At 41.4% G+C, this 17,626-nt stretch overlaps 1 protein-coding gene across 2 annotated transcripts in view; it reads left to right on the top strand.

Annotated features, from left to right (window-relative positions):
* mxi1 (max interactor 1, dimerization protein) overlaps positions 1–17,007 on the top strand; it is a 30,696-nt gene extending 13,689 nt beyond the window's left edge. For both annotated transcript variants that reach the window (XM_085277441.1, XM_085277442.1), the window contains exons 4-6: positions 9,754–9,868; positions 11,898–12,096; positions 12,994–17,007. In XM_085277441.1, the coding sequence (XP_085133567.1) occupies positions 9,754–9,868; positions 11,898–12,096; positions 12,994–13,157 (478 nt within the window). In that variant the 3' untranslated portion in view covers positions 13,158–17,007. The remainder of the gene's footprint in view (positions 1–9,753; positions 9,869–11,897; positions 12,097–12,993) is intronic.
* Positions 17,008–17,626: the final 619 nt, after the last annotated feature.

Genomic DNA, 17,626 nt, shown 5'->3' with positions numbered 1-17,626 from the left:
AAAGCACATGAACAACTAAGGGGGTTGTTGTTTGACAGGACCCAACCTGCCCCCAGAGCCAACATCTGGTTGGATGTCCCTGGCTTTACACTAGGCCCATTTTTGGAGAAAAGCCATACTGGAGTTTTAATCCAAAGCTTTTGCCCTCACCCCTCCACTGACAGAAGGCTGAAGGGAAACTGAGGGTTGCCGATGGGTCAGTGACTGTGTGTGCCATTGTGTCCTCAAGCTGAAGAGCAGACAAATGGAAAAAGAGGTTGCTCCCTAAAAGAAGAAATGAATGTGTTTTGAGTAGTGTAGGTATACAGTCACATGATCTAATCTGTGGGATTTAGGCCATTTGCCAAAGACACATGTATTGGTAGTATTTTAGATCAGGTGGTATCACTCTTTTAAAGTGCCCTGCCCTCCATCTCTCGTCACCTCCGACCCGTCAATTACACCCCCCATTCCTCCTTTGCCCTCCAACTCTGGCTCTGTTTCTGTGGCCTTCTTTTTTGTTCAGGCCATCTATTTGTCAGTTTCCTTCTTTCTGTTTCTCTCTCTCTCTCGTCCAACCTTTGTCAGTGGACCAGATTAAAAGGCAGTGTGCACGTGTGAACTAATCCGTGCGTTAGTGATGGGTTTCAGCCCCAGAGTCTCTTGGCCCAGCCACACAAAGAGCGCATCGCCCTCTCTCTATTCCAGCACGCTCTGCACGTGTGTGTATTTGTGCGTGAGCACGTGTTTATGTCTGTGGTTGCTGCTCGAAAAGGGTAAATTGACGCATTTTTGCTTTCATCCCAGTTCTCTCAAAGTGATTTGTTTTGTATCATCTGTTTTCATTCGTTTCAGCCTGTCCTCCATCTCTCCTTTGCCATGTGTCATGAATGTGTTTCAGCAAGTTTAGCATGACACCAGCTGTGGCCTGGTCAACTGTGTTCTATTTTATTTACCAGTTGTGTCCTTTAGATTTGTGGCAGGGATTCTGCAGGTCTACAGTGATTTCTTTCTTTATTTTATTTTTTTAAAACTTCCATTTGCATTTTATTGCCCTCGGTTTCCAGTCTCGTTTTAGCTCCGAATTCATATCCATATATACATTTTTATTGTGAGCTTACTGCCATTGGAAAAATTGTCTCTCTTTTCCACACACTGAATCTCTTTTTTTTTGGGATTGAGGTCAAAACTGCCTGAATGCTCAGTAGTTTCATTCCCACCCACCCACATGTGGCAATGCATTTTCACACCCTTTGCATTTTTTATTTTTTATTTTTTTGTTTTGTTGTGTTCCCTGTCATCTAACCAGACTGTCCTCATTTGGCATAGTTTGTGTAGCGTACCAATACTTTTTAATTATTATTTAACTCCTTAGCCAAGAAGGATCCTGCTGTATGTGGAAATGTGACGCAATCCCTTTCTGTTTATCAAATGCAGTAAAAATCTGTGAAAAATCACGTTTGCTCGTAAGGCACTGACCATGTAAGAAACTTTTCTAGTTAGATATATATCAGTACACTCAAAATTCTGTTCCTTGTGGCAGCTGTGCTTTTTATATATTCCCTGTCTTGTGAAAAAGAAACGCCTCCAGATTTTCCTGCCATTAAAACTGGAAGTGACTTTATGAGCCCTCACCTACTGTCACTGTCCAACTGGGCAAACAAACTTTTCTAATACTAACGGGCTAAGATCAGTTAGAGTATTTTTCTAACTAATTTTGGCTGACATAATGCATCAGAGATTATTGGCATGCTGTGATTTATTTATTTTTTTGTCTAAATTTACATAACAATAATGATCACCCAGAGAGAAAGTTGGAAGCAACATAGACGGTGTGCACCCTCCTGGATAACAGACCACAAGAGCAGCATAGCTCCTTTCCCAACAGCTTATTCGCTGGTTAACAGAAAAATAACTTACAAATCCAAATATTAATTCGGTTAACTAATATGCAGGTTCAGCTCTTGATGCCACATGTGCATGCAATATGTATGTTCATGATGAATTTTGGGCTAAGGATGTGTTTTTTTTTTTTTTTTTAAAAGAACTTCTGCCATCACTAAGCGCAGTTGAATTCCACGTAGACCGCCGCTCGTTTGTGCCCATGGCCAGTTTCTGGGCAGATTACACAGGCAGAACCCTCCCCTTCCCCCCTCACTCTTTATATCCCTCACCCTTGCTATCTCACTCTGACTCTCTACATTCATCCCATCTGTCCATGTTTCATAGAGGAGATGAGGAAGGCATCAGGCTTTCAGAAAGAAAGAATAGAGAAAAAAAGCCTACAGTTGCTTCAGAGCAAGGATTGCTCTAATCTTGTGCGTGCCATGTTCGTGTAGAAATGTGGCGAACAAGCGCACACATCAGCGATGGGTAAAATATAACTTTCACGGATCTTAATTTGTCAGTTGTGCAGCTTTTTAGCTTTGTTATAATCTCACAATCATATAGCTTTCAAAAATTTGTGGCACCCGTGCATTGTCAGTAGCTGTTAATGACTTCGTAGCACGTTATGGACGAGCCATGGGCAAATGTTTGAACCATCTGTAAAATCATGAATCAACACAAGTTTTTTATTTTAGTTGTTTTACATTTAAGTAAAACCTTAAATGTAAGCTCATCTCCATCTGCACTTCTCATTTCCTTAACTTGCCATTTATAGCTCAGATAATAAACCTGTAATTGGCTAAAGCACATACAACAGGCTCCAGTTTTGCAGCCAGGCTGGTGCCTCTTTGATTACTGTTCCAGTAGTTAAACTAGTAAATACTGGTATTTCGTAAGGTGCCCTGCTCTGTAGGGTCAGACATCTGACCTTGGCTTCAGCTTGACAGCAGTCATGTGAGAGGGACAGATGATCCCACCTGAACAAACAAAAAAAGAGAGAAAGCCATAGATGGCATAATAGACAGAGAGTACTAGAAGAGGTAACTTTAGCAGAAAACACAACCGTGGCCTTTGTAGTAAAACCCAACAAAGAAAGGTGGTGAACAAACACGGAGAACAGCAGAGAACTGTTGTTCCCTTACTGTTTTGTGTGTATCTGTTTGTATAACATTAGAAATGCTCGTGCTGTTGAGCTACACAGTTATTAATGTACATGTTAATGTGATATATTGTTTATATCTATTCATTTTTAAGGTAAACTCCAAATGGAACCAATATATCAGTAACATATACAGGTGACCGTAGTGTCAATAATCGACCTAACTGACTGTTCCAGTGGTGGTGATGACATTTACCACTGTTTGGACACCTTGTTCCTCTGCTGTGTAACATCAGTTAAGCACTGGGCAAATGTTCAAAACTAGTAAAATGAAGGGCTAAAAGACAGTTAATTGTTGATAATGAAAAGTTATTTGTTTCTTTTACACAAAGAAAGGAATAAATTACAAAAAACCTAAATGAAAATGATCTGTACCTGCATCAGGCTTTGGCTAAAGTGTTACAATCTTTGCATTAGTTGTTTAAAACTGTTCAGTTCTTATAGTTACACCAAAAGTATCATGGGACAAATGTAGGTACTTCCATTTGATTAGCGCCCTGTTCATTTATATTACATGTCACCATCTGTGGTGTGGACCACGGTGCCACATGTGGTTTCACTCTGTATCCTCTGTGAGAAGGAGCCTTGCGTGTGATTTGCCGTAGTGGCTGGGCTTGGGTAGCTTAAGCAGTAAGCATCTCACATTTGCTATTTTTAACCACGAAGTAATGGATTTGGAATGTTCTGGAAAATTATGTCCAAAGCACAGGAAGGAAAAAAAAAACATCTGTGGCCACATTTTATTTATTTTTTTGTTTGTTTCAATTTAATTGCACTCCCCCTCAAAATAGATCATTTACTGTTGAAGTTGATGTAGCTACTCAATGAACATGGCTTAGTCTACTTTAAATGAGGCTTTGCATTATAAAATACTGTAATCACTTCAGTAATCGTTGACATCATGTGAATCACAATTTTCTTTAAATGAGTCTTGACACCGCAGATGGAGGAAGGAACAAAAGAACTGCCTCTAAGTCATATTCTTCCCCCTCCCTAATAGGGTGTTTAATGATGTCTTAATTTCCTTTCTTATGTCACGTTAAAAGATTTGCCACTGAGACAGTCAGTGGCGACGTGTAATTAGTGTAATAACTGAGCGAAGGGTCACATCCTCTCCCTCCACATGCACTAGAAGTAGGTCAGATTTTGTGTGTGTGTCTGTCTCTGTATGTGTGTGTTAAGTGGGTTTCAGAGAGTGGGGAATTTGCAAAAGAGAAGTGCATTGACTGGTATCTGGGCTGGAAATCTGAGACTTCCTTTAAAAGCATGTACAATAATTATGTCAGACAACGTAGATGGCCCGAGAAGTGATCCATTATTTACGTATTCACAAGTTTAGAATCTAGGGCAGCTACATTTTCCCCTCCATAAGTCACACTTTGAGTAACTGTGTTGGTTCCAGAGGACTTTAAATGAGAAATAATCAGAACCAAAAGTGTGCCTTTGAGATGTCATATTATAACTCTTTGCATTCAGGTGTTCAGTCCTTGAAGATCCTAGTTAAAGATGTGAACATTTAAGGTTTCATTAAGGATTCCTGTGTTTATTGAGGAATCCATGTGGTTAATACAAAGCCTGTTATTTAATTCACATGCCAGTCTCTGCTGGAACTGAGGATGTGTTTAAATGAGAATTTTTACTTGCAGATCATAGTCATAATATCGTCACACTTCTCTCATACATTGTTGAAACATTTCCAAGACACTGCAGTTCTGATTTCCTCACATTTCACTTGTCGTGTTAATCGTGTGGGAATAACAGCAACATGTCAGAATACGTAGGAAAGCATGGATGCGCTGCAGTGTTTGTGCCCTTCATTGCTGTTCCAAAGGCAAGCCTTTTCTGCACGTGTGTTCCTGCATGGATGATACAAGAAAAAGGGAGGCGAGTGCTGAGCTGCTGTACATAGGATGTGCGTAGGTTCTGTCAGAGTAATGGTGGGCAGCTCCTCCATACCAACGGGGAGCGCTTCAAAGTGGTTCTTTAAAAAGAACTCTGCTTCAGTCACATTGGAGGCAGTTTGACGCATTTTGACAACATGCGAAACAGCTAGAGGCATATAAGGAGAGCAGTGCAGAATTTTAAAGTATAAATTCTCATCTTATCAATCATGAATTTAATTGTTCATTTGCAACGATGAGAAGCATTTAAATTACACTCGGAAGTGTTGTTAGCCCTTATACATAAAAGGTAAGTCTGTATTAAACTGAACTAAAGCAAGTACCAAAAAAAGAAATGTGATTATTAGAATAAAAAGGCAATGTTGTCCACATGACTCACAGAGAAGCTAGATTTTGAGGGGTGCATATGAAAGAAAAGTGCAGTGCAGTGACCCAGGGCTGCCTGGCGGCTCGGTCACATGCCAAAGCCAAAAGGCAGAGCTCGTGCTTGCCTGCTTACCCATCTGGGGTCCTTCAGGAACACAAGACACAGTTCATACACCCAGACTTCCAAGCATGACAAACTTGCATGCATACATTCCATGGAAGTGCATCACTGTCTCCTGAGGAAAAGGAAAGGCTGGCTTTCTAAGTGTTCAACCTGTAAGCTTTGTCTTTTAGGATTCATCATGGGAGTGCATTCATATAAATGTGCATATGCATTAGAGGATATATATTTCTTGTTGTTGTTGATGATTTTTATAAGAGAGTGTGGGGGAAAACTCACTACCTAACTGTCAGTTATTTCCCTCTACTGAACAGAACTAGGTTGTTTTGCTTACTGTCACTGAGTGATCTGTCCTCTGCGTGACAGTTGGTAGCACAGGTCCTGGTAGCCACGGGTAGCCATCTAATCCGCCACAGATGGAGAACTCTTCATTCAACCTACATCGCCATGCCATTCATTAAACTCTGGAAGTGCAAAGTAGGGAATTATTTTCTTCGCTGGTTTTAGTCTACTTAGACATTTTGTCACTTAACAGATATCTGGAAAGATTCCCAGTCACACAGTAGATCTTGTTAGTCGTTGTTCATCTGTTGTTTGATGAATGAGATGATTATTTTTTTGTTCAATTGGATTTATTAATATCATAGCTTGATTAGTCCATGTAACAAAAACAAGCACTCACTCAGTCTTCTGTACAGATATGGAAGCCTTGACTTTATGTTCATCTCACCTTAACATTATAAAATCTTCTTTAAAAATATTACTCACACATACAAAAAAATGAACTCAACAAGTGGTCGTTCCTCTCAGGAGAGCTATTTAAACCCCATAATCTTTGACCAGTGATTGCATATTAATGATCAAGAAACTGACCTCACAGCCAATTATAAGGTTGGGGAAACCTGCAGTCAGCTGAGACTGAAGAAGTCACTTGGATGAGTGACCAAACGTTTCTCTCACAGAAAACGCTACGTCCAGATGAACAGAATCAACTTCTTGTTATTTAACTCCACTGAAATTGACTCCACATCAGTCACCACTGAATCACCCTGTGATCCTGTGATGTCATATCCTTTAACCAAATATGTTTAAGCAGTCCTTAGCATTAGCAGCAGAGGACATGAAGTTATGGGGCTACACAGTAAATCCATAGCTGTTTATGTAACTGGCACCGGCCTTTTCTAAGAACTCTGGGAACAGAAGGCTCTATTGCTGGTTACATAGCTACAACAGGGTGGAGGTGATACTGCCTGCAGCAAGCAGGTATTTATGGTCACAAGCCTGCACTCATATTGTAAGCTGTAAAGGGCTTAAGCTCTTTGGCTGCTGGTCTACATGATAAACAAGCCTTTTTTAGGGATTAGAGACCTGCTCTGTTAGGCATCAATAGTAGCCAGGAACTTATGACCTTTAGCCTCTAAGTAAGACAGTTATACTTTATCTAGATTGACACAGTGATGTAGAGGTCTTTCTGTGTGGCTCAAGCCACATTATTGTACCCTTCTTCAAGACCAGCCTCTTCAACAGGGCTGGTCATTGCAATCAGGATTGGAAATAAGTTGATCACACTGACATTCAAAGGTCATTTAGCTCTGAATTGAACACCTTGTGCAGGGACTGCACCATATGCACATCTGCTGCCTGGTGTTCGAGTTAATGTTGGTGACTAACATGGTGAACGTGTCTGACATTATCTTTGCTTGCCTGTAGCTTTAGGGACATACTGCACGATCATTTTTGACACACTGCCCTGTCGAGGATAACACCTCCAGTTTGGCTTCCTATTACCAGCCTGTCCAATGTGATAGTGAAGAATTACACAACAATAACCCTTCTCAGTTTTGATTTTCACAGTTACATACTGCTCTTCTGACGCTCCTTGTTATGCTTTTTGGACTTCTTTGCCATTTATAGTTATCGGAGTGCTACACGGTAAAGCATGTCATCCACCCAGAGATAAGAACGCATGCCACACAGGCGTTTCACATGCCTGTCTATCAATAAGAGGCACAGAGAGGGTTTTGAACGCTACTAACGATTACTGTAGCTCGTGTTGAGTACATTACCAAAGGTGGTTATAAAAAGGTCAGAAGCAGGAAAGGACAGTGATAAAATAGGTGACAAACTATTTATCATCATCATAATCTCTTCCTTTGGTGTTTGAGGTTTTATGCTGTTTAAGAAAAAAATTGATTTAGCAGCCAGACCAGTGACAAACTGGTTTACATGCCGAGAAGCACAAGTTCAGTAATATCCAGTGATAGAAATGTGGTGATAGTGGTCAACAGAACAGTTCATGGTTTGGTTTTTTTTGTTTTTTCTGTTTTGTTTCTTTTTGTTTGTTTTTTGTTTTTTGGGGGGGGGTCCATGTCAGTGGGTCAGGATGAGAGAAGGATGGAAGGAGTAGAGGAGTGGTTTTAAGTGGAGGGTTATCTGGGGTTGTCTGCTAAGATATTTACATTTATCTCTCTGGGACTGGAGGAGAAAGCTGTGGTCTCCGATGTCTGGAGTTTGTTAACTAAATGCCTAACAAGCCAGACAGACAGACCCACACATCAGCACTGTGTCCCGCTCTGCCCTCACCGCTTCTTTACCAGACAGCCGATGGCCATCTGTGGAAAAATGCTTGCATATAGACTAGAAAAAAGCAGTGAATGAGACTTGTGTGTACATGCATGAGGTTGGTGTAACGCGAATTAATATTTGTGCCAGCTCTTCAGCAACAGCTCCCTGATAAATAATATATTGGCATATCAGCAGAGCTGAAAACACACTACGTGCATAGCTCAGTTGATTTCAAAATGGTTGGACTGCAAACATGGCAAATTACGCTTAATGCCTTATTTCCACATAATCCAGTAATAATCCTGATTATAGCTTTTAACAGAATACACTGAACTCTAATCACTCTCAGAAATATTCGGCCATGTTGTGCTTTGTTGTACGTCCTCGACGTCTCCCAGGTGCAGCTGCGTGTATCGCTCAAGGCTGCTGTAAACGAGTAGCATGTGAATAAGTGACAACTGATGTATGTGTAGACGAGGGTTTGAGATGAGACACGCAGATATACATTACGCAGATAAAGAGGAAAAGGGGGCGGGGGGGCTCTGCTTTGTCCTGTGAATAGAACTGATTAAATGGACAGATGCCCTGATAGTCATCATGCAAACTCCCAGAATAAAAGGCTGTGTGTGTCTGTGTGTTGTGACTTCCTAACTTTTACTCACGCAGCCTGAATCAGGGCTCCTCCTAGTTCCCTCCCCAAACATGCAGTGTTTGTTGAAGCACACACTCACGCACACATTACTGGCATAATGGCTGTAATGGCTTGCTCTTATGTTCTTATCAACACCATCCACACTGACCCCCACCCCTACACATATGCACACAGACAGATATACTCTATGCAGCACTTACATGTATCCAACAGTCTTAAAGAGCATAGCAGAGAGCTGTCTAGCCCATCTTGCAACTTGGTGCAGTGAAGCCCTGCTCTGGTCCCTTGAGTTTGTCTCCTGTAAGCGTCCCAAGAGAACGTTTCTGAGTCTTGGTTGCTCCACTAAGTCTACTGCCTCCTAATGTCTCTCCACCTTTCCCTCCAGGCTAGCTGAAAGACAGCCCCTGCTAATGGAGCAGTGATTGTGTTATAGCCACAATTATCTCTTTTTACCTCTCAACTCTGGTCCATTAGCAGGATAGATAGTACCTGGGGCTTGTCTTCAGTCACAGAATAAGGTACTGTCAGGATGATGGACTACATGAGCTGAGAGAGGTCCTGGAAATGCCATTATACCACCACCATGCCTTTTATCGCCAGATGAAACTTATTGTAATGTAGGCGAGACAAGTATCCATACCTAGATTTATTAAATACATGCAGATGATAAACCTCCTCGTTGTTGACCCGTAATTTTGAGATGATCAAGACTCAAGCCAAATCTGTCACGGGTGGAGGCCAGCACCCCAAAGACAACAGAATACTGCCTACATCTAGCTACTGAAGCAAGGGTGTTACAGATGAAATAATAATTTAAATCGAATAATTTAAATAGCTTGACATCACAAGTAAAGAGAGATGCCATATTTTATTTGTTAGGGTGCACTGCTCCTCTAAGAGCCTTTAGACCTTTGATACATAGTTACAATGGGCTACACATTCAATGCTTTGTTTAAAGAACTCCCCCAATCTGCATGAACTTGCCTGAGGCTATTGAACAAGACAAACAACTACCACACTGTATTTCATGTTTTGCTGTACACACAGCCGCCCTGCCCTATTGTTCCTTTTTTATTTATCTAATTATGCTTTTGTTTCCTCTTTGTTACTTTTTCCTTTGTAGACGAGCTCACCTGCGGCTGTGTCTGGAGCGGTTGAAGGCCCTCATACCCCTAGGACCTGACTGCAGCCGTCACACTACCTTGGGCCTGCTCAACAAAGCCAAAGCACACATAAAGGTACATATGATTACCCAGCTCTTAGCTAAAGCTGGTCCTGTTTTTTCTTTTTCTTTTTTTTTTTGTGATAAACAGAACAAAGAAACTGCAAGCTTTAATGATAATGATATTAATGACGATGCCTTTCTGAAGGTTTTTAAACTGAGTGGTTACCAGCTGACTATGAAAACCTTATTATTCATTTGGTCAGAAAAAAAATGAGGAAAAGAAAGGGTGCAAATTACCAAAGACTCACAAGTTGGTGCCTCATGATTGGGTTAAAAATATGCGAAGAGAGATTTTTCAAAGGTTAATGAGCATCAGTGCTCATGCAGAGCCAGTCCTGTTGGTGTCCTCTGAGAACCAGCCCCCATTTAGACAGATTTCTGAATGAGATGTTAGATAGTGTTGTGTGGCAAAGCATTTCAGTTGAACTTGCCTGAGAACGGTCAGTCCGTTAAGTATTTTGGCCCGAGTAATTTGATGTTGTCTTGGGTTCAACATCAGGCTTCTTGTGGTGTAACTGGTTCTAGACTGGGCACTCAATTACGGATCAGTGGGAAAAAAGTATTCAAAGCAGGTGCCAGAAATGACTTTTTTCCATTTGGAGATGCACTTAAAATTAAGCCTGAAACCCACTGCTATTTTCTGGGACATATTTTCTTTAAGCATTGGCTCAGAAAGACGTCTGCTGTTTGAAGAATGCCATGATCATGAAGGAAAATACACCATCACACACTTTCACCTGCAAAGGGCCTCAGAAAATGACCGAATATTCACCTGATGTAAAATTCTGTTCAGAACTTGTGGACTGGAGAACTTCTCCCCCCCCCAAAAGAAAACAAGGCTTTGTGCCAGTTATTCAAATGAAGGGTTGTTAGATAGATCACTGAATAATTTGAAAGGTGAAAGTATTAGGACATGGTGTGTCATGTCATTCGTCACACATGAAAAAATATTTTGCTTGGAAAGACCAAACTCGTGTTTACCTTTATGATAAAATGAATCCACAGTAATTGTGCAGGCAGTGTAACACTTCACACTTTGTTATCCACTTTAAAAGCAGGCATGTGACTGCCTGAGAGTGAGCAGTCTGTAAGGGGAAAGCGAGGCATAGCATGCACTCACGTAACAGACAGGACATGTACAAAGGCGATATTGTTGTTGAGGTGGGCCTCCGCCAGCTCTGCCGCTCGCACTTCTGCTGCTGCTGTCAACTTGAGTCTCTTCATCGCTTATTGATGGCCTATTGTTTTGGTCTGTCGCTGGGAGTCACGCTCATTAATGTTGGCACCCATGACATAAGGCTGCAAGGTTACATCACAATGTGGCTGTATCGGGCCCTGCCACGGCCTTCATTTGTATCATAATGGTGCAAGGCGTAAACAAGCCGACACGGTGTAAACAAGACAGGTGAGGAAAATCATTTAGGGGTGTCGTCGCTGACAGCAGGAAAATCCGAGGGGACAAACTTGTTTAATTTGCTGAATACTAAAGAGCTTCTGGGGCATTGTCCATGTGTTTGTTCACACCCTTTTATGGAGGCTCGATGGCTGTGAATTCTCTGGACAATTACCTTTTCTGTTCTCACATGGGCTCAATCTGACACCAGAGTTTGTGGGGAGCTGGCGGAGAAAAGTCCGTTTAGTCTGAGCCCATTGATTCAGACATTTGTGTTCTCACATGAATGTATGAAAAAGGCCTGTTTCTTTGCTGGCTATTCATTTGTCTAACTTCTTTTCTCAGCATTATTTTTATGAGGCTTTCCTCTTGCTTACACACTTAACCCTCCTGTGCGTTCTCCAGGATATTGGCAAGCCTTGAAAAGCAATGAATTCATTTACAAGCTAGTAAGACTTCAGAAAGTATTAACAAGGATCGAGTTTCTTTTGCAAAGCAGCTGAATGTCTTTCTTCCTCCCTGTCATAGACAGTAAAGTTTTTTATAACTAATGATCCCTACAAGTCATGAATATGATTATTTAGCACAACACAATGTCTATAATATCTTTTGGTGAAGACTCCTCTCCTCTTCTCTTTCACCTCACCAGAAACTTGAAGAGGCGGACAGGAAGAGCCAGTACCAGCTGGAGTCTCTGGAGCGCGAGCAGAGGCACCTTCAGCGTCAGCTGGAGTTGCTGAGTGGAGGCAGTGGTGCTGCAGCCCAGAACAGCCCAGGGGAGGGAGAGAGGATACGCATGGACAGTGTGGGCTCCACCCTCTGCTCCGACCGCTCTGACTCTGATCAAGGTATGTAAGGTGGCATGCATGATTTTTAATTAAGCATCTACACGGCTATCAAAACATGTTTTCACACATGGATAAATTCACAAGGGTATTAGCTGCGCTCCGCTATCTGCCATCACAAGGACTTTACAATAGGGGGCCAGCAGGTTAAAAAACAGCTCATTTCTAGTATGAGTACACTGGACATTTGTGCTCTCACATGCACCTCTGTCATGACTGCAGTGCATGTGTGAAAACAGCTAGAGCCTCCAGCTGCTGTCGGTCTAATTTTATAGCACTGAGGTTGGGTTGGTCAGAGCTCCTCTGAGACTGCATGTCGAGGTGCTGATGAAGGACATCAGATTTAAAATGCAAAATGTTTCCTGAACTGAAGCAAAACCAACATGGTGTCTGTTTGTTTGTAACGATGTCAAGTATGAGGGACATGTTTTCCTTTGTATTTTATGTTAAAATGACTCTAACCTAACAGAGAAGCATTAAAGCCATCATTAGTGTGTCACCCTGGTTGTGAGGTGACAATTTTAACCACTGAAAATGAAACTGACTACAATCTCCTTTCTTTTCATATTCTGTATTTTTGTTTTCATAAAGTGCTGTGGCACAAGCCAGATACTGTGTAAGATACTGTGTCATCATACAGTACAGCATGTTGCTGTATAAGTAAGGCTTTTCTCTAAGATATTGTATCTTTAAAAAACTCCAAAACAAACAAATTTCTGGCACCGCTTTTATCCAAAGGAGAAAACAACATGGCAAACAATATAAAACGTAGGAAGTTTCTTAAAATATCCAGAAATAAAGTATCAGCAGAGAATAGTTTTCTTAATAATCCTCAATGAAAGTGGAAATATGTTAAATTGATCTGTTCTTCTCCCCTTTCATCATTTTTCCATCCTACAGAGGAGATTGAGGTGGACGTGGAAAGCACGGAGTTCTCCCATGGAGAGCTGGACAGTGTGAGCACAGCCAGCACCAGCGACCTGGACGACCACAGCAGCCTCCAGAGCATGGCCAGTGATGAGGGCTACTCCTCCTGCAGCGTCAAACTTGCCTTCTCCTCCTAGAGCCCCGCCCCACCGACGTGACCATCACATTCCTGCCAAACTCGCCTGCCCTCCCATCTGTTATATCCATCCAGCCATGCCTATGAAACACACACATCCAGTCTCATCTCCGATGTCTGGCACGCACCCAGCTAATAGTGTCCCCCCTTTGCTCCCAGCCTTTTTTTTTTTTTTTTTTTTTTTTCTTTTTTTTTGCCCCACGCTTCCCCTCCACGCTGCTCAACCCACTTTCGGAGGCGTTCCAGTGAGAGCTCTTTCTCGCCTCTGAACTTTGAACCGCTCCGACCAACACTGACACCAGGGACCCAGACACAGACTGCCAATTGGTTCAAATCTTATTTTAAAAGGAGGAGCAGAGACGTAGACATCATCTTGAAGTTTGAAGCCACAACATAAAATTAACTGTTGATTTTTATCTGCTATTTCCACACACCTTTAAAATCCCCAAATGTATTTCAAATTACACAGCCCCAAATATGACTAAAATGCTCTTTAATTAATATAATTGTCTGTTTGGTTCTGTCTAATGTGGGTGTTTGCCTATATCTTATTATTCTGGCGTTGGGCCTGGCTAAATCTGGACTGGATTGAGGCTGAACTTTGCCATATCTACACAGCTCGTCCCCGCAGCCCTGAATTTCTTCCTCGTCTTATCGAGGTTTTTCTTTTCTTTTCATATTACCTGTGCTCTACACCACAGAAGCTCTGACCCTTGAATTGGTGCTATTGTGAAATAAACCCACCAACCAACCAATGGGGGAAGCAGATCAGATCCACCACTAAGCTTTTAAAGCGAACAAAGCGCATCTGTCGTGATTGTTTCCGACCACACACGGAGGAAAACAAGCCACAAAAACGGAGGGAAAAAAATAAGAAAACATTCCTGTCGGATGTGGGTGCTCAGTGCATTTTCAAAGAGTGGAAATTGTAACTTTGTGTGCGTGTGCGTGCGTGCGTGCGTGCGTGCGTGCGTGCGTGTGCGTGTGTTTTGTTTTGGTTTCTTTCCCCTCGACAAGCAGCTACTACAAGCTATCCTGCACTTATCTACTTTAGAGCTGTCCATAGAAATGGCACAAACCAAGAAGGAAGAAACACACACACACAAAAACAACAGCAACAAGGGAAAAAAATCCAAACTACAAGCTTTGGAACAGATGTCCAACTTCTCTCCAGCAGTAACAAGCAATAACTCGTGCAGTTTTTTGTTTCGTCAGTTTGAACTCCTTCCCGTTTTTTGTTTGTTTTTTTTCTCCCTCAAGACTCATGTGACCGTCCACATTTTTTTTTTTTTTTTTTTTTGTACATACAGATAGCTTAATAAATAAAACTTTAAAAATGAGTTCAAAAAAAGTAGTGCTTACAGATAGAACTATTGCCTCTGTTGCTGTTTGACCTGTGTTTATTGTGCATTTTTAAATTGAAAGTTTAGAACAATTTTTATCCTCCGATAAAATTTGCTGATGGAAACGTTCAAACGCTACCCTCTCTGTCCCCCCTCCCCGCCCCGAGGAGGTAAAAGGAACGATATCCTCGATAGAAACAGTAGAACGACTTTCCATCCAGTTGTAAACAGTGATCTAAAATGGCATTTGTTGGAAAATGCAGACTTTGTTTCTCACTGTTTTCTTTTTCTTTTTGTTTTTTGTTTGTTTTTTTAATCAATTAGACAGTTTTTATTCTCTTGTTTGTGAATGGCGGTTTAAGTAAAAAGAAAAAAAATATATTATATGGCATTCCAATGGTGGTCAGGTGATCTGTGGAGGGAAAGTTTGAAGTGTTGGAAAAAGAAAACGGGTTGTATGATGTCAATGTACTCCATCCCTACTCCACCGGCATTAAGAATTGCACTTCGGCTGCAGTTCGCTTTGTTTTTCTTTACCACTGTCGTGTTGCGCTGCCAACCATTATTTTGTGTGTGAGAGAAAAAAAACTAAGAATATGATGAATATTTATTCTGCAATCCCTCAAAGAACACACAATGGGGAGAAGGTTAACTTATTTTGTTTCTGTCTTATTTTACTCTTCTCTTTGATGTTTATTCCTCACTCCTTATTTTAAAAAAATGTATATTTTATGGATTATTGTTAAGGTTTGTTTTTTTTTTTCTTTCTATTTTTTGCCGGGTGGGTGGGAGAGTGGTTAAGAAAATGTAGCCATTTTTTTGTTTTCATTTTTTTGCTGTTTTATTCAATGGACACTTGAAATGTAATTGGCCCGTAAGCTGCTCCTAGTGCTGAGCCTCGCCTGTTTAGAGTCACCAGCCTTGTTCGGGGCTGACTCCCCAGCCACACACCAGGCCTGTGAGGAGCATCACAGACCTGAAACAGGAGCACAGGCTGAACCTTTATACCCATTCTGCTGTCGCAAGGTGAAATGCTCTCGACTTTGTTTCTGGGTCTGTGCTGAGGGGAGCTAATTCTGCACAAGACTCACCCATAGCCAAGACTTTACTGGCAAATATTGAGCCGGCTGCTATGAAATAAAAGGGGTCTAAAACTCCACTTTCCTCTATTAGGAGGATTGTAGTCTCTATTAGACTTGTTTTAGTTGACAAAATGTGTCTTACATTTACAACTCCTCCGACTGAGGATTTAAAGAAATAAAAACACAAAAGAACAAAACCTTTCGGTTTCTCTGATGGACATCGTTACGGTGTAGAGTTCGACATGTACGCTCTTTGCGGAGCTCTGTTGAGGTTGTTGGACTTGGCACTAAATCAGAAAGTCACCACTTTTGGTGCTCAGATATTTAAAAAAAAAAAAAAAGCCAAAACCACCTCAGAACACCTCAGTGTCCTCTCTCTTTATCTCTTTCTCTCTCTCTGTGGAGGACAGTTTACATTTATTCTGCCCCGTTTTAAGTTATTACCTTTATCTGATCTTTGTTTCTGCTTTCTTCTTATGTTGGTTTTATGAAACTGCACTGCTGACACGACAAAGGTCTCAGTGTTCTGCGACAAATGAATTTCTCTTCTTGTTCAGACCTCGATCAGTTCTTTGCAGTGTTTTAACCTGCTCACACAGTACACAATGTTGTGTTTTACTATGATGGGACAAACTGAGTGTTTATCACAAAATGTGTGTCATTTTGTCCCACGTTGTAAAATGCTGAGATGCGAGATGATTCCAGGACGGGTTAAAAACAAAAACAACACTAAAAGAACTGGTTTTACTGAGGCCAGGTCTGTCCTCACTCATGTGAGTCTACTATGTGTGTGTGCATGGGTGTATGTATGTGTGTGATCTCTGTGTTCTTACTAAAGCTGAGCTTTAGAAAGGCACCTAGTCCATGACTAGTCTGCACAGATGTCAGTGGGCTGTTTGCCACTTTGATACTCAGTAAATATCACACTTCTGAAGGCTGTTTGTCATTTTTAAAAAAAGACAAGCTCTCCAGCGTACGATGCAAAAACAAAAGATGTTCAGTCCAGTGCAGAATAGTCCTGGATCAGCTGATTGAGAGGTCTGACAAAACATTTCTGGCCATGCTGCAAAATTCATTAGCATATCCTCATCACAAAGTTGTATTTTTACCTGTGTTTAAGGTTTCAGTGGTGGTTAGGGGACAGCTTGGCCAGAAGTGCACCAGCCCCGTGAAGTGGAAGTTGCAGTGTCCTTTGTAAAACCCCACTCCACTCTGGTGTCAGTCTCTCTCAGGGGGTTGATTTGAGCAAACGGGTCCACGAAGTCAAGTTAGCCCAACCAAACAAGCAGTCCCAAGTGCAGTAGGGAGCCCTCCTGTTGTTCTGAACCTGTGGCCATCCTTTGTAAAACATGCACTCTGATGACGATTCTAGCTGTGTAAGTTGATGATGCAATACTTAAAATAAAAACACCAAGATTTTCAAACCTGAAGGACTGAACCGAGCTTTTAATACTGTGAAGTGTGTCACTGCTGAATGTATTGTAAAGCAAATGGCTTACGCCAAGTTAAATACAAGTCACCTGTTAATCACATGATTCCCATTTACCACATGTGCACAAATCTCGACAAAGCAGCAATTTTTTTTCCACAAGTGATGTGTCATTTTCATAATGAAAGCGTGTCTCTTAGATGTGACTAAGAACATAAATGTCTGAAGCCCTTTATTGGGTGGCTCGATGAATCACAGGAGTCAGAAGATAATTGTAGCAGCTCATAAAAACGAAAAGGTCTTCTACTAAAAAGCATTTCTTTTAGATTTCTCTCATTTTTATCTCTCTTCCATTAATTTAAATATTAATCAAACATCATAAGAAGCAATGATAACTCGGCTCGAACTGTTTATAGCTGACAGGCAAACAGGAATCCTTTGGGAAAAGGTTGCAAGAAGATTAGTCTACAGTTTAATGAGTCACAAGCCGAAACTGACACAGCTCATTCATCTGCTTTGAGACCAGCTGAACCCTGAGTACTTCTGTTAAGCCGAACTAGATTATGTTGTCTCATAATCATCCAAATCAAAATCAAAGGCCTCCCCCCCCCCCAAC

The sequence above is a fragment of the Mchenga conophoros genome, linkage group LG6, assembly GCF_057382185.1.
Source record: "Mchenga conophoros isolate Kocher_MC1m ecotype Shallow Benthic linkage group LG6, M_conophoros_male_GT1.1, whole genome shotgun sequence".
NCBI lineage: Eukaryota > Metazoa > Chordata > Actinopteri > Cichliformes > Cichlidae > Mchenga > Mchenga conophoros.
This window is presented reverse-complemented; position numbering and strand designations above follow the sequence as displayed.